At 36.5% G+C, this 25,332-nt stretch overlaps 1 protein-coding gene across 1 annotated transcript in view; it reads left to right on the top strand.

Annotated features, from left to right (window-relative positions):
- The window catches only part of Sas-4 (spindle assembly abnormal 4), a 117,143-nt gene that overhangs the window by 28,921 nt on the left and 62,890 nt on the right, over positions 1-25,332 (top strand). Inside the window, exons 5-6 of the mRNA XM_089085901.1 lie at positions 349-567; positions 3,383-3,567. Coding sequence (XP_088942027.1) covers positions 349-567; positions 3,383-3,567 — 404 coding nt within the window. The remainder of the gene's footprint in view (positions 1-348; positions 568-3,382; positions 3,568-25,332) is intronic.

Genomic DNA, 25,332 nt, shown 5'->3' with positions numbered 1-25,332 from the left:
TCAAGCGTCAGTTCTCCTTATAGCCTGATCAACCTGAGCAATCCTAATTTGATATTGATGAGATATAGCAACAGCATTTTTACTATAATAATAATTAATACTTTAATATAATTAATCCTCGTTCTAATTTTTCATAATTTTATTATTTATGTAAAATTGTGATTACAGTTAGGCTCTGACAGGAGTCTCATTTTGCTTTGGTAGCGAGATTTCACTTGTCTCTTTGTACTTTAATTGGGTTAACCAGTATTGCCAAATTAAAATTACTATCCTGTGATAAAATTAACTTAAAAATAACGAAAGCGAAATTTTTAATCATACGCTATAGAATAGTACTTCTTCTTTTAGCGATTAAGGATTTTTCAGTCAAGACTATTTGACCCTTTTCCTTTTTTCGTTCTGATGCGGCATATTGAGCTTTTAGAGCCTAGTGCATCTATACGTATTGTAACGGCTCCTTGGATTCCAGGCGCTGGAACCCTTATAGAAGATTGCCTTATAGTAGCTTTTTGGACCCAGGCACTGGATTATCCTGGTTTATATTCGAATTTAATACTCTTTGTGAGGGTGAGGTCATCCAGGTTAGTACAGGGTGGTATTTTGAGCGTTTGAGACACTTTAGCAAATTATTTTGGAGGGTATGCAGTGTTGGTGTTAGAACATTAAATTCAAATAGGCTATGATCAAGGGTTTTATTTTTTTGTATCGTAGGATCTGCAATATAAGGATTAGGGTGTAAGACCAGTAGCATTAGGGATTTGATTAGAGAAGGGATTAGGGATTTAATTAGATATATTTAAAAAATAGATCTTGACTGATCCGTCCCGATGGTAAGACACCACCTGCTGAGTTTGCTGGAGCACCAGTTAGCATGTGAAGCTGAAAAACATTCCTTGGAAATATAAAGTAAGGCTGTAAATACTGACTGCTTGCAGAAACAGTCCCGACCATCGTCAGAAAGACACCTCTCTGAGAATGTTGCCTTGCACACTATCATCTGACGCCACTTGCAGTCAAAGGAAGCTTATCTAGAACTGACTTCAGGTTTTAGAAGGACTGTCCAATGGTGACCCTGTTAAAGCACGTTGCTTGACCCAAGCTTATGGATTCAGGATTGTATAGTAACAGTTGTGGATTTCGAGCTCGAAAGCCTATCAGCCAATCTATCCTTGCCTCTTTGGCATTGCTCCAGTTCTGAGGAATTGTCTTGTTGTTTGCTCTAGCAGAGTAGTTGATGCAGTAAAAGTCACATGCATGGGCAATTGTAGTTACAAGTAGTTGGGGTTGCAGTCGCAATGAGTTACAGTCACAAGTATTTGCACTTGCAAGTAGTCACAAATTCTAACAATTAAAAACAGTCACAGTTTAAGAAAAAAGTCATTGCCTTATTTTATTTTTCTTTATCCTCTATTATTTTCAAATGTTTTTTTTGTCACCCCCTCGGACAAGTTTTATTTTAATTCTCGGGGTGGCTGTTATTACTGTTTTTGTTTTCTTTGGTTTAATAAATATATCTATCTCTTTTGAAAACTTGCATTTATAGAGTACATTTTGATGTTGTTCAACATAGACTGCAATATCCCTTGATAGTTTCACCTTAATGGCGCTAGCAATCCTATATATATTGCAGATAGGCCATTTTAACATCCATATTTAGTTATAAACCCGCTTCAACAGGTCCCTAAGTTTCAACTTAGGGGGAGATGCCACAATATGCCCTTATGACAAACTTGGATGGACATAGTTTCTTTTGATTTAGTTGAAAATCCCCAATAATATTCTCAGAAAGTTCCTGCGTAACGCCCTCCCTTTTTCCTGGGATATTGCACATACATCCTTTTGACAATCCGGATATTATTGTACCTTTTGGTTTAGGTTTACTCTCCCTCTAGTTTCCCTGAAAGTTGAAATTTAGTACTTTATTCTGTTCCTGAGAAATTGTATTTATGCTCCATTGACATACTGGATGTAAAAGCCTTTGTGAAGAAAAACTAACTTCAGACGAAAATAAATTACCCTCTACAAATAAATTGTAGATGGGTGTCATCTGGTACATACTGGGATATATCCCAGTGTGTACCTTTTTTTCCTGTCCCAATATATACCCGATGACACCCATCTACAAAATCAAGCGTTATTTTTTTTATTCTGAATATTTTGCCACAAGATGGCCACATAAAATGACCAGATAATTTAGCTTTCATATGTTACCACAAGCACTAAATTTTACCTAACTAAAAAAGAATAAACAAAGAAAATCTAAAGGCAAAATATTTTTTGGGGAGTATTTCCTAAACTTTGAGGTAGATTTACTAAAAAAAGACTGTAACATATCAAAGTGGTTGGTCTGGACATTTGAACCCTCAAACTAACTATGTTAAATGGTGATGAAGGATTTTTTCGGGAATATAAGATGGTAGATGGCACCCCTTTTCACTTCTTTGTGTATGACATGGGTCGGCAATCCGCGGGCCGCATGTTGCCCGCGAGGAGTCTTGGTGCGGCTCGCAAGATCCTCGCCGCAACGCACTTGACGGATCATATCACACACCATACCATACACAAAGAAGTGAAAAGGGGTACCATCTAGCATTCTGCCATCTTGCATTCTCGAAAAAATCCGTAAACACCATCTAGCATAGTTAGCTTGATGTTCAACTATCCAGTCCAGACCAACTATTTTGGTATGTTACAGTTTTTTTCTTCACAGTATGGGAAATACTCCCTCAGCAATATTTTTCCTTTATATTTTCTTTGTTTATTCTTCTTTAGTTCAGTAAAATTTAATGCTTGTGGTAACAAATGAAAGCCAAATTATCTGGTCATGCTATATGGCCATCTTGTGGCAAAATATTCAGAAAAAAAATAACGCTTGATCTTTTAGATGGGTGTCATAAGGTATATAGGGGTACAGAAAAAATGGTACCGTACACACTGGGATATATCCCAGTATCTACAAGATGACACCCATCTAAAAAATCGAGGGTAATTTATTTTTTTCTAAAGTTAATTTTTCTTCAAAAGGGTTTGTACATCCAGGTTGTCAAAGGAGCATAAATACAATGTCTCAGGAACAGAATAAGGTATTAAATTTCAACTTTCAGGGAAACTAGAAGGGACAGAAAACTAAATCAAAAGGTACAATACATATCCAGATTGTCAAAAGGATGTATATGCAATATCCAAGAAAAAAAAGGGGGGGGGTCCGTCGGAAGGGTATTTGCATAGTCTTTATGATTTTTAAATAAATCAAAATACACAATTTCCATCCAAATTTGTCATAAGGGCAGATTGTGGCCTCTTAAGAACAGATAAAGGTATTAAGTTAAATCTTAGGGACCTGTTTTGGGGGATTTATAGCTAAATATGGATGTTAAAATAGCCTATTTGCAATATATCTGGGATGGCTAAGGGAATTAAGGCGAAACTATCAGGGGATATTGAACTATCAGGGGATATTGAACTATCAGGGGATATTGAACTATCAGGGGATATTGAACTATCAGGGGATATTGAACTATCAGGGGATATTGAGCAGTGTATATTGAACTATTCGTACATCAAAATGTACTCTATGCATGCAGATTGCCAAAAAGGCATATGAACAAATAATTAAAAAAAAACTTTCCGAATAAGAAGTTTTCTAAAGAAGAGTAAAGGCAATATTAAACTTAAGATCAAAAGAAATAGAATAACTCTAACTCAAGAAGACCAGAAATTACCATTAAAGAATAAATGAAACCCAAAACGAACAGAAATTAAATTAACAATCATAGCAAAAAAAAAAAAAAACATACAACAGGTACTAATATTAATGAATAAATAAATTTTAAACCGAGTAAAGCTTAAGTTCAGTAGGCAAATCAAGCTTAAAACGAACCAAAATATTTTGCTATTGAAGTATAAATGAAACTCAAAATGAACAGAAACTAAATAACACAATCATAGCAAATAAACATACAATAGGTACTAATATAAATGAGTAATTAAATCTTAAAACGAGTGAAATTTAAATTGAATCTGCAAATCAAGCTTGAAACGAACAAAAATCTGTACAAACAAGAATTTGGGTTTTGCCTCCTTCACTCACTGTAAAAGTCTAAAGCCTACTGCTTCATTGGCGCTTTACTGAAAACTATATGTTTTGAACATTCTTGGAAAGTACAAACAAAATCAAACTGAATGTTTGATACATAATGATATTAATTGTTGAAAGATCATCAGTTCAATATTTTATTTCATTGTAATTTTATTTTTAAGAAAATCTTTGTAACATAATTCATTTTTAGTGAAGCAACAATGACGTAGTGGCTTTAGACTTTTTCAGTTAGGGAAGGGGGCAGTATCCAAACTCTTGTTTGTAGTGAAAATATATTGTTCTTGAACAGTCTTGGAAAGAACTAATAAAATTAAAATGAATATTTGATATATAATAACATTAATTTCTTAGTGAAGCTTAATTTAATTTTACTGTAATTTTTGTGTTTATTTTCAATGTTGTAATAAGCACAAAAGAAAATATGTGTAATCTAATTCGTTTATAATATCATTCAGATTGTAATATAATTCATATAATTCATTTTGGTAAAGCGCCAAATACGCAGTAGGCCTTATGCTTTTACCGTTAGGGAAACAGGCAGCAGCCATACTTTTGTCTGGTAGCGAAGAAGTTTTGGAAACTGAATTCGCATGATTTTTAGAATAGAATACCGTGAAAAGTTTTTTTTTGTTGGGGAGGCATGGAAAGAGGGCGATGTGTCAGCTCCCGTGATTTTTGAAATAAAATATCGTTAACAAGTTTTTTTTTTTTGGGGGGGGGGGGGGGTCGGGCCATGGAGTGAGGTCCAGGATTCAGTTCCCTTGGTTTATCATTGATACGTGTGGGGGGGAGGGAGGGGTATCAGGCCATGGAGGACCAGGGGTCACCTTTCATAAGTCTTGGAATAAAATATCTTTAAATAAGTTATTTTGGGGATCGGGTGTCGGGCCATGGAGGGTCAGGGGTGAGTTGCCATACTTTTTGGAATAAAGTATCGTTGACAAGTTTTTTGTTGTTTTTTTTTTTGGGGGGGGGGGGTTCGGGGCATGCAGAGAAGGCCAGGGGTCAGCTCGCTTAAGTTTTGGAATACAATATCGTTCATAAGTTTTTGAGTGGGGGTGGGGGTTTGGCTTATCTGATCCTTGAAATATTTTCAAAACCCTCGCATAAGAACCGTACATGTCCCCTGGGCATAACCTACAACACTTGCCCCACGGATCTGGAGATTTGTGTTGACCCTGGAGTTTTTGTCAACCGATCTTATGACTTGTTTTAACAAAATGGCTATCTAAAAAATTCGATCGTATGGATTTGAGGTAAAAAAGGCAGGCTCTTAAACTTTTTTGACTCTTAAAAAGTGCACTAGAAATTCCGATTACAGTTGATTGAGCCCCTCTAAAGTTTATACTACCATCCCTTTCATAAAAACCTTATATGGCCCGGGGCATAACTTACAAAACTTGCCCCCGGGTTTGGGGGGAGGGCTGTGTTATCCCTGGAGTTTTTGTTATATGATTTTTGGTTTATTTTGGACAAAATGGCTATATAAATAATTCGATCGGACGCATTTGGGGAAAAGAGGGTGTGTATGAGGGGGGAGTGGGTTAGATGCCTTCCGTTGACTTTCGACTCTTTAAAGGTAACTAGAACTTTCAATTTCCAATCGAATGAGCCACCCCTGAAGTTAATGTGACCACTCCTTACATAAAGACCTTAAATGCCCCCGGTGCATAACTTACAACACTTACCCACTAGCTTTGGGGAGGTGTGTCAAACCTGGAGTTTTTGTTATTTTATCTTTAAACTGTTTTGAACAAAATGGGTATCTCAAATTTTTGATCGAATGCCTTTGAAGAAAAAATGGCCTTAGGAGGGGGGGAGGGGCTCGTAGCCCTCCGATCACTTTTGACTCTTAAAAAGGGAGCTAGAACTTTGAATTTCTAATCATTTGACTCCCTTTTGAAGTTTGTACGGCCACCTCTTCCACAAAACCTTATATAACCCCGGGGCACAAGTTACAACCCTTAGTTCCCCCTTGCTATGGGGGGGGGGGTAAGTTGGCTCTTAAGTTTTGTTATTTGATCTTGGGACTGTTTGAAAGAAAATAACTATCTCAAATCCATCGGATGCATTTAAGGAACCGAGGAGGTAGGGAAGGTGGGGGTGCGGGTGGGGGGTAGATGTCCTCCAATAACTTTTGACTCTTAAAAAGGTAACTCAATTTCCAATCAAATGAGCTACCTCTGAACTTTATACGACCACCTCTTACATAAAAACCTTAGACTATATACCCCTGGGGTATATAAGGTAGGCCTGGGGCGTTTTGTTGACCCTGGAGTTTTTGTTATCTGATGTTTGAACTATTTTCAATAACATGCTTATCTCAAAATTTTTATTGGATGGGTTTGGGTAAAAAAGGGCGGAGGGCTAGTTGACCTCCGATCTCTTTTGACTCTTAAAAAGTGATCTGGAACTTTCATTTTCCAATCAAATGAACCCCTTTTGAAGTTTATACGAGCAACTCTTTAATAAAAACCGCATATATCCCCAGGGAATAACTTACAACGCATGCTCCTGGGCCCTGGAGGGGTTGTGTTCACCCCGGAGTTTTTGTAATCTAATCCTAGCACTAAGATTAAAATTTTTATTGGATGCATTCTGGGAAAAAAGGGCGTGGGAGCTATTTGCCCTCTGATCACTTTTGGTTCCTAAAAAGGGCAATATAACTTCCGATTTCCATTCGAACGAGGCCCTCCGAAGTTTATATGACTATCCCTTCCCTATGAAGTGCCTGTGTTGGAAAAATTGGAGCCTCATAGCCTTGGGTTTGGTGGGGGAGGTTATTTACCATCGGATCACTTGACTCTTAAAAGGAATTAGAATTTTCAATTTTAAATCATTTGAGTCCCCTCTGAAATTTATACGACCACCTTTTCCGTAAAAACCTTATATACCCCCGGAGCATAATTTACCACCCTTCCCCCGGGTTTTAGGGGGAGGGGCTATATTGACCCTGAAGTTTTGTCATCTGATCGTTGTACTATTTCAAACAAAATGTTTTTCTCAGAATTTTGATCGGATGCATTTGGGGAAAAGAGGATGGGGGGGGGGGGTGTATTCCCGATGATCACTTTTGATGACTCTTAAAAAGGTAAATAGAAACTTCAATTTCCAATCAAAGGATCCACCTCTGATGTTCATACGACCATCCCTTGCATAAAAGCTTATCTGCCCACGGGTCATAACTTACAACACTTCCCCCGGGCTCTGTGGGGTTATGTTGATCCCTGAGTTTTCGTTATTTGATCTTAAACTATTTTGAACAAAATGGCTATCTCAAAATTTTGATCAGACGTATTTTGGGAAAAAGGGGCATTAGGGGGGTGCTAGTTGCCCTCCTACGATCACTTTTGACTCTTCAAAAGGACACTAGAAATTATGATTTACAATTGAATGAGCCTCTTCCGAAGTTTATGCTACCATCCCCCATGTTCTGGTGGGCTGTGTTATCCATGGAGTCTTTGTTATATAATATTTAGTTTATTTTGAACACAATGGCTATATAAAAAATTTGATCGGGCGCATTTGGGGAGAAGAGGGTTGGCGGGGAGGGGCGGGGCTTAGTTGCCATTGGATCACTTTTGTCTCTTAAAAACGGAATTAGAACTTTCAATTTCGTATCATTTGAGTCCCCTCCGAGGTTAATACGACCACTTCTTCCATAGAAACTTTACATGCCCCCAGAGCATGCGCTACAACCCTTCCCCGGGCTCTAAGATGGGGGGGGGGTATGTTGACCCGAAGTTTTTGTTATCCGATAGTTGGAGTATTTCAAACTAACTGGCAATCTCAAAATTTTGATCGGATGCATTTAGGGAAAAGAGGGTGTCAAGCGAACACTTAGAAACAATGGGGACAATTTTCTTAAGACAGTGGAATTCAATTCAGAGCACATTTCGGCCCTGTGTCCAAGGGCCGTCTTCAGTACAACACCAACAAATATATATATATATATATATATATATATATATATATATATATATATATATATATATATATATATATATATATATAAAACTTACATTAAAATGCGAACTTTGAAACTAAAAATGTTTTTAAAAACTTTTAAAACAGCCCTAGCATCCTCGCTTCAACGAAGTTCAACCAGGACAGATAAATAAAATGATGTGAGATTATAAAATTCATTCAAAGGATATAAAATAATTAAATACAAGGGTTTCAAACCTAAACTCGCTTTTTTGGCAGCAAGCCTTAAAGGCCTTTTTTTTTAACAGGCTCACTACTACTATCTTTTGGTTTAGTAAAATATTTTTTTGATCATTTTTAATTAAATTCGTGTATAAAGAATTTTTAGATCATTTTTTTTAGATCATTTAGTAAAATATTTTTTTGATCATTTTTAATTAAATTTGTGCATAAAGAATTTTATAAATATTCCCCTAAGTCCCTGTTTAAAGAAATACTATGATTTATTTTGGGTCTAATTTCAACTGATTCTCGAACCACCTATTTTATGCACAAATCATTACTAATGAGAGAAAATTTTTCAAAAAGCATTGTGTGGCTGGGGTTATCAAAAATATGGCTACCTAAAGCAGAATCAAAGGAGTTATTAGAACTATTAGAAATGAATGCTTTGTCTATGTCTGCTTTATGCTGATGTAGGCATTTTTCTAGATTCTGATGAGTTCTGCCAACATAATAATTGCCACATTCACATGGTAGTTGTAACTTCTCTCACTGATCGTGCCCTGAACATTTGCTCCGATTCGCACATAAAAGAAGAAATAAATTTTATCAGAGCTATTCTTTTTGGTAAGGGATACCCCATCCCTTTTGTCAATGATACAATAAGCTTTAGACTTAGAAGACATTCCCCTAAAATCAAAGATATTTCACAATGTGAGGCTCCTGATAAGCCCTCAAATATAATCTATCTTTCGTACATCCCAGAAATCACACCAAGATTAAAAAATGTTTGCACAAAAATAATCTGTATGTAGTTTTCACTAACAATATTAAAATCACAAATTTCTTAAACTCTGGTAAAGATAAAACCCCAGTTATTCACCAAAGAGGCGTTTATCAAATAGAGGGGTACGGTATGGTGTTTGATATGATCCGTTAGGTGCGTTGCGGCGAGGATTTTGCGGGTCGCGCCAAGACTCCTCCCGGACCACATGCGGCCCGCGGGTCGCTGGTGGCCAACCAATGTTTTATAATATTTCATCCAAAAATGGGTCACGGCGATCCGTATAATTTGTAATCGGACTCATATTATATAGCTTAAAGCTTTAAAGGGCTCGTTTTATTCGGATATGAAACAATAAAGCCTGATATATGCTGCTTTACACATTATTGTAAGAAAGGTCTCGTTATATTCTAAGATTAAAGATTAAAGCCTGATATGTGAAACGTGTCTCATGTTGGTTTGCATTTTAGATAGTTGTTCGACTAGTAAAGCTTAGTGCCTTATAGTCGAATCGATTCTCTTTTGTGGATGAAATTTACAGATTTATTCGAATATTAAAGCTTAAATCCTTATATTCGTAGCGTTTCACATGTTTTGTTTAAAGGGCTCGATTTATTCGAATATTAAAGCTTAAAGCCTTAGATTCGAAATGTTTCACTTGTTTGGTTTAAAGGGCTCGAATTATTAGAATATTATACATTATAGCCTGAGATTCGAAAAGTTTAACTTGTTTGTTTTAAAGGGCTCGATTTATTAGAATATTAAAGATTAAAGACTTTTACTTAATGTGCTTCATATGTTTGGTTTAAAGTTATCTTTTTATACTAATATTATAGCTTAAATCCTTTTATATGAATCGTCTAACTTGGTTTGTTTTAAGTTATCGTTTTATTATTATATTAAAGATTAAAGACTGTGACTAGATAAGTTTCTCATGTTTGGTTTAAAGGGCTCGATTTATTCGGATATTATAGCTTAAAGCCTTTTACTAAAAACGCCTCATTTTTTTTTTTTTAAGTTATAGTATTATTTCTAATATTAAAACCTAAAGCCTTAGACTTGAAGCGTCTAATTTTTTTTGTTTAAATTTATCTAATTATTCGAATATTAAAGCTTAAAGCCTTTTATTTGAAGCGTTTCACTTGTTTTTTTTAAAGGGCTAGATATATTCGTATATTGAACCTTAAAGCCTTAGATTAGAAGAGTTTCACTTGTTTGGTTTAAAGGGCTCGATTTATTAGAAAATTAAACATTAAAGACTTATATTCGAAGAGTTTCACATGTTTTGTTTAAAGGGCTCGATTTATTCGGATATTAAAGCTTAAAGAGTTAGATTAGAAGTGTTTCACTTGTTTGGTTTAAAGGGCTCGATTTATTCAAATATTAAAGCTTAAAGCCTTAGATTCGAAGCGTTTCACTTGTTTGGTTTAAAGGGCTCGATTTATTCGAATATTAAAGATTAAAGACTTATATTCGAATAGTTTCACTTTTTTGGTTTAAATGGCTCGTTTTATTTTGATATTAAATCTTAAAGCCTTATAATAGAAGAGGTTAAAATGTTTTTTTGACAGGGCGATATATTTTCGAATATTACATCTTAAAGCATTAGATTAGAATCGTTTCACATGTTGGGTTTAAAGGGATCGAAGTATTATAATATTGTACCATAAAGACTTATACTAGAATAGTTTCACTTTATTTGTTTATATGTCTCGTTTTATTCTGATATTATATCTTAAAGCCTTATAGTCGAAGTGTTTCACTTGTTTGGTTTAAAGGGCGCGGTTTATTAGAATATTAAAGCTTAAAGACTTAGATTGGAAATGTCTCACGAGTTTTGTTTAAAGGGCTAGTATTATTACTAAAATTACTAACGAAAGTCTTATATTCGAAGTGTTACACTTGTTTGGTTTAAAGGGCTCGTATTATTCTGATATTAAAGCTTAAAGCCTTTGATTTGAAGTGTTTCACTTTTTTTGTTTAAAGTGCTAGAGATATTATAATATTAAATCTTAAAGCCTTAGACTGGAAGCGTGTCACTTGTTTTTTTTAAAGGGCTAGATTTATTCAAATATTAAACATTAAAGACGTAGATTCTAAGCGTTTCACTTGTTTGGATTAATGGGCTCGATTTATTTGAATATTATATATTAAAGCCTTAGATTCGAATAGTTTAACTTGTTTGGTTTAAAGGGCTCGGTTTATTAGTATATTAAATAGTAAAGCCTTATAGTCTAAATGTTTAACTAGTTGGGTTTATAGGGCTCGTTTTATTAGAATATTAAATCTTAAAGACGTATATTCGACGTGTGTCACTTGTTTGGTTTAAAGCGCTCGATTTTTTTCGAATATTAAAGCTTAAAGCCTTAGATTCGAATTGTCTGACTTTTTTTGTTTAAATGGCTAGTATTATTCTAAAATCAATCACTAAAGCCTTAGATTTGAAGCGTTTCATTTGTTTGATTTAAAGGGCTCGTATTATTCGGATATTAAAGCTTAAAGCCTTTGACTCGAATCGTTTCACTTGTTTGGTTTAAAGGGCTCGAGATATTCGAATATTAAAGCTTAAAGCCTTAGATTCGAAGCGTCTCACTTGTTTTGTTTAAAGGGCCCTATTTATTCTAATATAAATCTTAAAGCCTTATATTCGAAGAGTTTCACTTGTTTGGTTTAAAGGGCGCGATTTATTCGAATATTAAAGCTTAAAGCCTTAGATTCGAAGCGTTTCACATGTTTAGTTTAAAGGGCTCGATTTATTCGAATATTAAAGATTAAAGCCTTAGATTCGAAGCGTTTCACGGGTTTGGTTTAAAGGGCTCGATTTATTAGAATATTAAAGCTTAAAGCCTTAGATTCGAAGAGTTTCACATATTTTTTTTAAATGGCTCGAGATATTCGGATATTATATCTTACAGGATTAGATTAGAATAGTTAAACTTGTTTGGATTAAAGGGCGCGAGTTGTTCGAATATTAAATCTTAAATACTTAGATTCGAAGCTTTTCTCTTGTTTGGTTTAATGGGCTCGATTTATTAGTATATTAAATCTTAAAGCATTTGATTCGAAGTGTTTCACTTGTTTAGTTTCAAGGGATCGATTTATTCTTATATTATAGCTTAAAGCATTATATTAGAAGAGTTTTACTTTTGTGGTTTAATGGGCTCGATTTATTTTAATATTTAAGCTTAAAGCCTTAGAGTCGAATTGTTTCACTGGTATTGTTTAATGGGCGCGTTTTATGCGAATAATAAAGATTAAAGCCTAAGAAGAAAAGCGTTTCATTGGTTTTGTTTAAAGGTCTCGATTTATTAGAATATTATACCTTAAAGCCGTTGACTCGAAGCGTGTAAATTTTTTTGTTTAATGGTCGCGATTTATTCTAATATTATAGCTTAAAGCATTAGATTCGTAGAGTTTCACTTTTTTGGTTTAATGGGCTCGATTTATTCGAATATTATAGCTTAAAGCCTTAGATTTGAAATGTTTCACTAGTTTGTTGTAAATTGATCGTTTAATTCGTATTTTAAAGATTTAAGCCTGATCTTTTCCGATTGTTTTAGTTGTGTGTGCAAGTTATAGATTGATTCGAATATTAAAGCTTAAAGCCTTAGCCATAAATTGCGACTTATGAGGGTTTTATATTTAGATATTAATTCGAATAATTTACAATAAAGCTTGTTATTTGAAGCAAGTCTCATTTGTGTGTTTCATTTATCGATTTATTCGAATATTATAGCTTAAATACGTAGATTGGAAATGTCTCACTTGTTTTGTTGAAAGGGCTAGTATTATTTCTAATATCATATACTAAAGCATTTGACTCGAATTGTTTCATTTGTTTGGTTTAAAGGGCTCGTATTATTATGATATTAAAGCTTAAAGCCTTTGACTCGAAGTGTTTCATTTGTTTGGTTTAAAGGGCTCGTATTATTCGGATATTAAAGCTTAAAGCCTTTGACTCGAAGTGTTTCATTTGTGTGGTTTACAGTTATGCACCGTTACATTTTGAATAATTTATAGCATATTATTTATAGTACAATATTTTATAGTTTATCGTAAGTTGTTACATAATGAAATTAGGGGGAAAAAGTAGAAAAATAATCAGACATATAATTACATATCATATAATTTGTAATAGAAGCGATTATTGTATTCGTAAAGAGCATAAAAAAAGGCATCGAGTGGTATGTTCACTTTATTTATAAGTCAATAATATGAACTCGAAAAATTACCCATACCACTTGATGCCTTTTTGATGCTCTTTCCAAATATAATATTCATTTTTGTTGCAAATGAATTTTACTCCCACCCCTATATATACCAATTCAGGGTTACCAATTCAGGGTAATCGGGCTACTTTACTAAGAGCTAACCTTTAATTTTGCAGCTCACCCAATGAGTCACCCAATGAAAGAGAATCTTCATTTTGGAGAGTATTTAGTTTGCTACAGTTCTGGAATCATGACTGGAAATTTGATTCTTATTATAAGCTTACTGTTTACATTCTCGTCAAAATTGATTAGTAATATTCTATTCTAGATAGTTGTAATATATTTACGTAACACCTTTATTTCCATCCATTCACACAAAAACCAATAAATCAAATAAACAATCAAAAATACAATCAAGTTTTAAAACACTTCTCGTGAATATGTCTCGATTCTTAAACCACTTGTTTAAAGCAAATTTTAGCACCAATTGGCTAATCACTGACTCAATTAAAATATCTCAGCGCCGCCGATGAACCAATTATGCGCTAACTTGCAATGAAAGGGGAGGTAATCTGTCCTAAATACTTTCGTATATCTGGTAATATTTCTTGTTCTCACATGAAGATACAGCTGTGTGAACCTAGGTTAAGCAGTTTAAACTTTAGTTTTTCCATGTAAGTGAACGTTGAACTTCAAAGTCACTTCTTAGCCTTCATAATCGATTTAATGTTCGACTTGATATGTCTATTCTGACCTTTTAATTCACGATCGAAATTTTTAATGAAAATAGTTTCTGCGCTTCAAGTCATAAACATTTCCCTTATCCTTTGTTCTTTAAGTTTAAAGGAGTTTCGTTGCTCGGACTTTTGGCCTAAAGCTTCCACGTTGTGATTACGCTTTTAATATTAAGGAATCCGAGTTTTTTAATTTAAGGGATTTTGTTTTTCCTTAGAAACAGTTGTTTAAGTTCAAGATTGGACCTAGATTAGGGAAGTAAGAAATTTAAACCAGTTACTGCAAATGAGAACAAAAATCCAATTCTAATTTTTTTATTATATTTTTCTCTTTTAATTTTCTCTCTTGTGGTATATGATATGCTAAAATTCTGTTCGTTTTTCCTCGTTTTTATTTCAAATTTTTATAGAGTTTAATCCAACGACCTGGATAAAAAAAAAATGGAAAATGGAAAATTGGAAAATTATATATAGAAGTTTCTGTTGCTCTTCACGACCCTGTACTTTTTTTTTTTCAAAACTACGCATCACTAAAACAAACCAGGAGTTTGAAAAAGTTTGTTACGAAACTACTTTGAATAGTCTCGTTATGATGGAATAGCCTGTCCTTTTCTTGCTAAAAGAAAAAAAAAATATGAAAAGAAACAACTTTTGAAAATCCGACACTTTATATAGAATAGCTACTCTTTCTTATCTCTATGAAATGTCTATTAAAGCTTTTAGATGTACTTCTGTAAAGATTTGAAGGATCAAACTAAGAAAGCGTCACAGGGACAAAAATCCATTTGAAACTTTATCAAACAGTTTGTGGAACTCTAAAAAACTCTAAAAACCGAAACTCTAAAAAACTGTATTTTGATTACAATGGACCCATCAAAAGAATTTAATTTTCATGCTGATTCAAAATATATAAAATTCATTAAGTTGAATGTTACCAATAAAAAATTGCGAGCCCTAGAAAATTTGCCTGATTTTTGTAAAAAGGGGGGGCACCCCCAAAAAGTCAATGGATCCTAATGAAAGTCACAGTATCAGATTCAGCGTATACGAGAACCTTGCTATAGAGGTTTCAAGCTCCTATCTACAACAACGTTGAATTTGTATCTTTTATCTTTTTTTAGATCATATTTTTTTTGCCCATGGGTGATCGTACGAACCAGTAGTCCTAGAGGATTGGGCCTCATTCGAACTGAAATCAAAGTTTCTAGTGCCCTTTTTATGTGACCAAAAAGATCGAAGCGAAACTAGCCCCCCCCCTCCCGCGCTTCGTTTTTTCCCAAAGACATCTGATCAGAATTTTGAGATAGCCATTTGATTCAGTATAGTTGGAAGTTCCAATAATTATGCCTGTGAAGATGTAATGACCCCCAGAGTCCCTGGAAAAAGGGCTTTAGGTACACAATTTGCACATTGTCCACATATATTATTTGTTATTGGGAAATATACGGATTGTTTTTTTTTGGGGGGGGTGGGGATTTTCCGCTGGGAGAATTTTCAGTGGCTAGGAAAGTTTCTGTGTGGAGGGAATTTTGAAGCAGAAGTTTTACACGGAGGAGGGGATTTTATGGCGTGGTTTGAAAAATATTTTGAAATTAAAAAAAAAAAAAACAATTTCTTTTCCTGGTTATTTCCTTCTATGTGCACTGCAATGCATTGTCAGAAACCGAAAGGCACTCTCAATTGCAGCTAGCCAGATTTTGTGAAATATGTATTTGTCAATCTTAGTCTTTGTCAATCGTGAACATATGCCTAAAGTTGTCATGTAGCAGTAGCCGCGTGCTTAGCTCTTGAAACATGAAGCGTTTTTTTTTTAATTATAACTATTACGGATGTATTGAAGATCGTTTTTTTTCAACTACAAGATGCAGAATGAAAAATTCCGTTGAGTGCAAACCGCGCATGCACGGATGCGGTTCTAGGTGAAAAATCAGTTTCGGAAAATTTCAACTAAACGATACTTGCACACTAGCTGATCAGAGGCAACGCTATAGCGTTGGATATACTAAAGGCCATACGGCTCCAATGTTTTATTATTTTTTTTCCCAGACGCACTTCACATGGAAGGGGTTGTCGTATAAACTTCAAAGGGGGCTCATTCGATTGGAAATCGAGAGTTCTAGTGCCCTTTTTAAAAGTCAAAAGTGATTGGAAGGCAACTAACCCCCCTGTCACACCCACCTTTTCCCCAAATACATCCAATCAAATTTTTGAGATAGCCATTTTGTTCTACATAGTTGATTTCCTAAAAGAAATTATGTTTTTGAGGAGGACACTCCCCCCACAGCCCTCAGGGCACGGGTTGTAAGTTATGCCCTGGGGGCATATAAGGTTTTTTATAGAAAGCTTTGTCGTAGAAACTTAAAAAAGAACTCATTCGATTGGAAATTCAAAGGGCTAGTGCCCTTTTTAATGGTCGAAAGTGACTGGAGGGCAGCTAACCCCCCTGTCACACCCACCTTCTCCGTAAATACATCCAATCAACTGAGTTGAAAATTCGGGAAATTAGGTCTTTGAGGATGACAACCCCCCCCCCACAGCCCTCAGGGCAAGGGTTGTAAGTTATGCCCTGGGGGCATATAATGTTTTTATAGAAAGTGTTGTCGTAGAAACTTCAAAATGGGGTCCATCGATTGGAAATTTAAATGGCTAGTGCCCTTTTTAATAGTCGAAAGTTATTGGAAGGCAACTAACACCCCTTCCACGCCCACCATTTCCCCAAACACATCCAATCAAAATTTTTGAGATAACCGTTTTGTTCAACGTAGTCGAAAGTTATGGACATTATGTATTTGAGCAGGACACTCCCCCCACAGTCATCAGGGCTAGGGTTTCAAGTTATGCCCTAGGGGCGTATATGGTTCTTTTGGGAGGGATAATCGTATAAACCTGAGAGAGGGCTCATTTGATTGGAAATTGAAAGTTCTAGTTCACTTTTTAAGCGTCAAAAGATATCGGAGGGTAACCAGCCCCCAGCCCCCCCCCCACGCTCTTTTTTCCTAAATGCTTAAAAATTTTGAGATAGCTATTTTATTAAAAATAGTTCAAAGATCATATAATAAAAACTCCGGTGTTGAAATAACCCCCCAGGGCCAGGGTGCAGGCGTTGTAAGTTATGCCCTGGGGGACTATATGGTTCTTTTGGAAGGGATGCTCGTATAAACTTCAAAGAGGGCTTATTTGACTGGAAATCGAAAGTTCCAGTTCACCTTTTAAAATTCAAAAGATATTGGAGGGTTTCTAGTCCCCCCCCCTTCACGCCCTTTTTTCCTCAAACCCATTTGATAAGAACTTTGAGACAGTCATTAAAAAAAATAGTTCAAAGACCATATAACGAAAATTCCGGGGCGGACAAAACACCCCAGGGCCAGTGGGCGGGCGTTGTAAGTTTTGCTCTGGGGGACTATATGGTTCTGAGGGAAGGGAGGCTTGTAAACACTTCAGAGACGGCTCATTTGATTTGAAATTGAATGTTCTAGTTCAGTTTTTGGGAGTCGAAAGATATTAGAGGACAACTAGCCCCCCCCACGCCCCTTTTCTTCAAATTGTAACCGATAAGGCTTTTGAGATAGCCATTAATTTAAAAATTGTTTTAAAGTCAGGTAACAAAAACTCAGAGGTCGACACAACCCCCCAGGGCCCGGGGGCAGGCGTTATAAGTTATACCCTGGGGTATACATGGTTCTTGTGAAAAGGATGCTCGTATAAACTTCAGAGAGGGCTTATCTGATCAAAAAGAGATCCGACGGCAACTAGCCCCCCCCCCCCACCACGCCTTCTTTTTTCAAACCCATCTGATGAAAATTTTGAGATAGATATTTTGTTAAAAATAGTTCAAAGGTCGGATAAGAAAAACTCTGGTGTCAATACAACCCCCCAGGGCTCGGGGGAAGGTGTTCTAAATTTTTCCTTAAAGGCATTTATTGTTCTTATGAAAGGGATGCTTGTATAAACTTCATTGAAGGCTCATTGGATTGTAAATTGAAATTTCTTGTTGTATTTTTGTAGTCAAGTGTTTTAAGGGCAACTAGCCCCCCCCCCCCGCAAGTTTTACCCAACCCCAGCCGCAAAAAATGTTGATATAGCATTTTTTTTTTAATTTTTAAAAATATTTTTTTAAAAACACGCCGGTGTCAACACAACCCCCAAAGGCCCGAGGGGTAGGCGTTGTAAGTGTTGTCCAGGGGGCGTATAATAATAATAATAATAATAATTTATTATAAGCCAAAAAACAGGCCATACAGAACAGTATTCTTAATTACACTCCACAAGAAAAATAACATAAATATCAAAGTTCACTCATTGATGTAAACGCTTCATATACATATTTATATAACTGCCTGATTTTCCTTTTTACAGTCGTGTTCATGCTACCCGGGCACACCAAGTTAACACCCTCCAAAAACTTTTACCATAATAGAGAAAGTTGCTGGCACTCGGTGAGAATATGGGCCACATCCTGAATACCTAGGCTACATCTGGGGCAAGAGTAATCTGCATCTGGGGCCACCCTTTTTCTTTGAAATACTCTTTTTTTATTTTTTAGTGGCAGGCAATTCGCTCGGATCCGAAACCAAGTCCTCAATGTCTCCCCCGGTAATCCTAGTTTAAAACAATATTCAAATACAAATATCTCTTTTACATGGGGAGAAAACTTCAATATTTCAGATTTTTCAACTGCCTGTGTCCTCATTTGGACTTCCTGGCCTTTTGTCCTTTCTATAGTCATAGCCAAAAACGACTCACCCTGACCTGAGGATCGTAGCCCCCATTCCAAATATCGGATAATCCCAATCCATATAAAAAATTTTTTATTTGATACGGCCGCGATCTTTTACATTTCGACCGTAGCATCTCCACATAAGCTGCTTTTGCTAACCTATCTTCTGGCAGACTTAGAACTTTTAGCCAGTACCGGATCATCTGTGCTAATCTAATCATTCTCAGCGAAAATATACCTAGGTCACCTTTTATTGCCGGATTGTGGGTCGTTACGTGAAGACCAATTAATCTCTTAAAGTGTTGCAGCTGAGTTGATTCCAATTGTGGTGCCGGGTCATGCCCCCAGAGTTCAGCTCCGTAATGGATTGTAGGCAAATTTTAGAATTAAAACATATTTATGTATTTTTTGATCTTTTATACTTGAAAGCATTGAATTACGTAAAATGGCAGCTGAAGCAGCTTACCCTCTCTTAATCATCTCTTTTACTTGATCTTCCCATCCTCCTTTTGCTGAAAGTGTTACTCCCAAATATTTAAAATTTTCGCTCTCTTTTACTTTTTCACCTTTATAATAAAATTCTACTTTTTGATCATCATTATTCACACGAATTCCTCTAAAAACCACAATCTCAGTCTTTTTAATATTCAACACTAGTTCCTTTTTATCTAAATATTCTTCTAAAATATTAAGTACGTTTTGGACCTCCTCAGGTGACTCGCATGTAAACACTACATCATCAGAAAACAGCAACAGAGATAACCCCAAGTTTAGTATTGACGCCGTTGGGACCCATACCTTTTTAAAATGTTCCACAATTTCATTTATGTACAACTTAAACAACCTAGGCGAAATACTACTACCCTGTTTTACTCCTTTTCTAATTTCAAACGACGACCATAATTCCTTCCCTAAAACTTTAACTATACCAAATGTCTTTCTATACATATCAGCTAGTATCCTAACGAAAAGTCTTGGTAAGCCTACCTTTAACAGTTCTAAGCACAGGAAAATCTTATCAATACTGTCGAAGGCCTTTTCTAGATCTAAAAATGCAACGTACAACCTATTCTTCCCTTTTGCATATTTCTCTACAAGCGCCTGTAGGACTAAGACCCTATCAATAGCATTATAGCCATCTCGAAATCCTGCCTGCTCCTCCTTCAAATCCTATATTTTTCTAACCAATGAGCTAATGTAGCATCTAGTATTCTTTATACTTTATGTAGGTACTAGATATCGGTCGATAATTACTCTGATCCGCTGGGTCTCCCTTTTTGAATAGCGGCAAAATCAAGGATGTTTTCCACGGCGAGGGCCATTCTCCAGAAGCCAGAACTGAGTTGAAGATAGCCAAGAAGATGGGCATAAATAAAAGTTGGAATTGTTTCAGGTTCTTTGTTGGGACTCTTTCGCTACCAGGTGCTGATCCACCTTCCATGGCGCTTATGCATTCTTCGATTTCTTCTTCCGATGCGGGTTTTATCAGATCATAATCGTGTCCTTTCAGTGGCAGACTGGTCTCATTCTCTGTATTCGATAATTCGTCGCTGAACCAGCAGTCAAACGAATAGTCTTCCTGAACCGCGTCGTTGTAGTATGTAGGCCATTTTTCGGGTCAGGTACTTTTGGCTGAGCTATGGAGGCCCCTTTTTTTTATCTTTCTCCAGAAAGACCACATATAGCTTTTTCACAAAACTGGATCAGCTCCCCCTTATCTTTTGGAATAGCTGGTCTCTTCTTCTGTTTTAAATTGTGTTTATACTCCCGGCGAACATTTTTAAACCTTGTTACTAGTCGAAGCCTTTTTCCTCTTCCCTCAAAATCTCCATTTCTTTAATCAATTCTATTTTTTTTTATTCCAAATTCCTCATCAAAACATTCTATATCCTTACAACCTCCTTTATTTCTAAGAGCTGGGCCTGCTATTTCATGTAAAATCTCCGTGAACTCTTCTATCAATCTATCTTGGTTATTTATCTTCTCTAAATCACTTAGCCTTATAGTTACATCATCCTCTGAAAACGCTTCACTTAATTTAACTTTTTCCTCTGTAGACCAGTCCCTAGGTATCTGACGTCTAACATTTTTATTATAAATACGACTTTCGCTTGAATTATCCCTCCTTTGGGGAGCACTCCTTGATCTAATTTCTAAAAATACCGGTAGATGGTCCGATCCTACTAGCTTAAGCACATCCACATTAATGTAATTCGGATCCCAGCGAATATCCACCAAAACATAATCAATTAAACTTGCTTTAGCCCCAGATACGCAGGTAAACTCATTCCGATTTTTATCCTTTCCAAATCTTCCATTTCCAATCATCAAACCCGATTCTGCGCATAGTGTAAGCAACCTTCTACTTTATTGATTTATTCTTCTTTTTTCATCCCTGCTAGCTCTGGAGTTCCTGTAGGCTGCTGTGACTGCTGACTGAATATTTGTAATTGGCAAACCTTTTACTTCAGCTTCATTTCCGGTACAAAGATTAAAATCACCCATTAATTTCAATCTATCGATTTCAAAATGTGCTCTTTTTTCATCTATTTCTTTTATCAACAAATTCCACGTATCTTTAAACAATAGACAGCTTGCATAACTTGTGGACAGCGATTGGCAACAATGAATGGATTGAAAAAATTGCTCCAATGAGGGTGTTTTGACCATTTCACTTGCTGACACAAAGGGATCACGACTGTTTGGAATTGACCTTAATACGATTTTGTGTGCCAAAGCAATTTTGCATTCATCACAGAGTATGTATTTTAACCTTATTATTGGATAATTATAATAGATTTACTATGTGTTCTTCCCATACAAAACTTTACCTTATTAAAGTCTTTGGGATGGGGGGCGGCGTAGTTGGCAGAAGGAAGAAAACTTTAGCGTAGACAGTAGGAGAGGGGGGGTGAGGTTGGAGACTCATCCAATATGGGGCGGAGCTTCACTTATCTCCTCCGTTCCCGATTTAGGAGATTAGACAGACTCATTGGGCTGTAGAATGTTGGACCGTTTGAGTTGTGGAATACGTTAAAATACTCAAAAATACTTTATATTTTCAGTTATTGCAGGATTGATTTCATAGATTGTGGAATGGTGAGCCCCCTGGCCCATCATTTGGGTGAGCCTCAACTCATAATATGCAATTTCGATTAATTGTTCCGTGTTATGTGCATATATTATTCTATATATGTTATTTTGAGTTATAGTTTTATCGCATTGCGTTCATTTATAAGGCTTGAGATAATAACTGAAACCTTAGCGGAGACAGTGGTGGTGGGAAGTCTCCTCCCTCACATGCATAATTGAGCAGCCACAAAGAAAGTAAAACAAATGAAATTAATCTGTCTTTTGAAAATGTCTTTTTTCAAAAGACACGAACAAAATCGTCTAAAGGAACCTGAAGTGCTATCTTTGACATTTCCGTTGATTCTTTATTCCCGTTCCTTTCATATGTAAAATTTGGAATATTATCGAATGGGTTTGGTCGTCTCCTCCATGAATAATTCACATTTGGAAAACCCACCCCTGGGAAATTCCTTTCCCCCAAAGAACATTTTCTTTTCCTGCTGATAGTTCCCCCGCGTTAAATTCCACCCAGTAGAAATTTCTCAGCCGTGGAATCTGCTCCCCAAACATATTCCCCTCAGATAATTTCGGATATTCATGAAAATGGAAGCTGAAACTTTTACTCAAATTTTTAGGTCAGAAGCAATTTTATAGCGTTACCTAAGTAAAGAGCCATAAGGGTTCAATGAATTAATACTTATTTGGCACTTTATGTGGAAGAGGTGGCGCATAATCTTTGGAACGGGTTCATTGAATTACAAATTAAAATTATAGTACCCTTACACCATGGGCAGATACAGGATTTCTTAGGGGGGGGGGGGTGCACAAAAGTGGTTGATCCGATAGACTTGCGTTAGGAACAAGTTTAATTAACGCAATCTTGCGTTAATAAAGTAAATTACTTTACTTTAGACTTCGTTAGGGGGGGCACCCCCTCACCTCTCTCCTGGATCCGCCACTGCCTTACACTCTCTGTTTCTTTCCGTGTTAGGGAGGATAGCAGATGACTAATAGGTGTGTTTTAATACCAAAACATTCTAACTCTCATTTGGCCTTCAGGTATAAACAGAATTAGTTCAAAGGGAGGGGTGGGGAAAAGTAGGGGGCGAAGGGGGATGGGGGGTTTTTGCCCTTTAATCAATTTTGACTCGTAAGAGCTGGAATAGAACTTCCAATTTTTAATCAAATGAGCCCTCTCTGAAGTTTATACGAGAATCCCTTCCTGCCCCGGGCCCTGGGGGGTTTTGTCGACGCCAGAGTTTTATTAATTAACCTTTCAACTATTTTTAACAAAATTTTTATCTGATGCATTTAGGGCATGGAGGAGGAGGGGGGCTAGTTACCCTCCAATCTCTTTTGACTCTTAAAAAGTGAACAAGAACTTTCAATTTCCAATCAAATCAGCCTCTCTAAAGTTTATACGAGTATTCCTTCCATAAAAAATAATATGAAAGATTCGGAGAATCCTCAAATTACAACCCTTGCCTTGAGGGCTGTGGAAGAGTTGTCATCCTCAAAGACCTAATTTCCAGACCTTAAAACTACGTTTAATAAAATAGCTGTCTCAAAATTTTGATTAGATGTGTTTGGGGAAAAGGTGGGCGTGAGAGGGGGGTTAGTTGCCCTCAAATCACTTTCGATTATTCAAAAAGACACCAGCCCTTTGAATTACCAATCGAATGAGCCTTTTTTGAAGTTTCTACGACACCGCCTTCTATAAAAACCTTATATGCCCCCAGGGTATAGCTTAAAACCCTTGCCTTGAGGGGGAGTGTCCTCCTGAAAAATATATTTTCTATCTGAAAATTAATTAAGTTGAACAAAATGGCTATCTCAAAAGTTTGATCGGAGGTGTTCGGGGGACTGATGGGCAGGGGGGGGCTAGGTACCCTCCAATCACTTTTGACTATTGAAAATGGCACTAGCCCTTTGAATTTCTAATCGAATGAGCCTTTTTTGAAGTTCCTACGACAAAGCCTTCTACAAATACCTTATATCCCCTCAGGGCATAACTTAAAACCCTTGCCCTGAGGGTTGTGGGGGAGTGTCCTCCTTAAAAATATATTTTCTATGTGAAAATCAACCATGCTGAACAAAATAGCTGTCTCAAAATTTTGATTGGATGTGTTTGGGGGAATGATGGGCGTGGGTTGGGGCTAGTTTCCTCGAATCACTTTCGACTATTAAAAAGGGTACTATCCCTTTGAGTTTCCAATCGAATGAGCCTTTTTTGAAGTTTCTAGGACAACGCCTCCTATAAAAACTTTATATGCCCCAGGGCATAACTTAAAACCCTTGCCCTGTGGATTGTGGGGAAGTGTCCTCCTCAAAAACATATTTTCTATCTGGAAATCGACTACGCCTGAACAAAATGGCTATCTCAAAATTTTGATTGGATGTGTTTGGAGGAATGATGGGCGTGGAGGGGGGTTAGTTGCATCTCCAATCACTTTCGACTATTGAAAAGGGCACTAGCCCCTTTAATTTCCAATCGAATGAGCCTGTTTTTGAAGTTTCTACGACAACACCTTCTATAAAAACCTTATATGCCCCCAGGGCATAACTTAAAACCCTTGCCCTGAGGGTTGTGGGGGAGTGTCCTCCTCAAAAACATATTTTATATCTGGAAATCAACTATGCTGAACAAAATAGATATCTCAAAATTTTGATTGGATGTGTTTGGGGAAATGATGGGCGTAGAGGGGGGGCTAGTTGCCCATCAATCACTTTTGACTATTAAATAGGGCACTAGCCCTTCAATTTCCAATCGAATGAGCCTGTTTTGAAGTTTCTACGATAACGCCTTCTATATAAAAACCTTATATGCCCCCAGAGTATAACTTAAAACCCTTGCCTTGAGGGTTGTGGAGGAGTGTCCTCCTCCAAAATATATTTTCTATCTGAAAATCAACTACGCTGAACAAAATAGTTATCTCAAAATTTTGATTGGATGTGTTTGGGGGAATGATGGGCGTGGGGGGGGGACTAGTTGCCCTCCAATCACTTTCGACTAATAAAAAGGGCACTAGCCCTTTCATTTCCAATCTAATGAGCCTGTTTTGAAGTTTCTACGACAACACCTTCTACCAAAACCTTATATGGCACCAGGGCATAACTTAAAACCCTTGCCCTGAGGGTTGTGGGGGACTGCCTCAAAAATATATTTTCTATCTGGAAATCAACTACGTTGAACAAAATGGCTATCTTAAAATTTTGATTGGATGTGTTTGGGGGAATGATGGGCGTCGGGGGGGGGGGGCTAGATGCCCTCCAATCATTTTCGACTATTAAAAAGGGCACTAGAAGTCTCGATTTCCAATCGAATGAGCCCCCTTTGAAGTTTCTACGACGTCCCCTTCCATATGAAGTGCCTCTGGGAAAAAAATAATTATAATAATAGAACATTGGAGCCGTATGGCCTTTACTATAGGCAACGCTACAGCGTTGCCTCTTGATACAATAAACGGTATTTGTTAAATAAACGAAACACGTTTAAGAATTACGCTTAGGTTAGATCTCAGAAAATTGGTTTCATAGTCACAAAAACAAGTGACTGGTGATACAGT

Source organism: Artemia sp. Qi Xiang Cuo, chromosome 3, assembly GCF_049724085.1.
Source record: "Artemia sp. Qi Xiang Cuo chromosome 3, ASM4972408v1, whole genome shotgun sequence".
In the NCBI taxonomy this organism is placed as follows: Eukaryota; Metazoa; Arthropoda; class Branchiopoda; order Anostraca; family Artemiidae; genus Artemia; species Artemia sp. Qi Xiang Cuo.
This window is presented reverse-complemented; position numbering and strand designations above follow the sequence as displayed.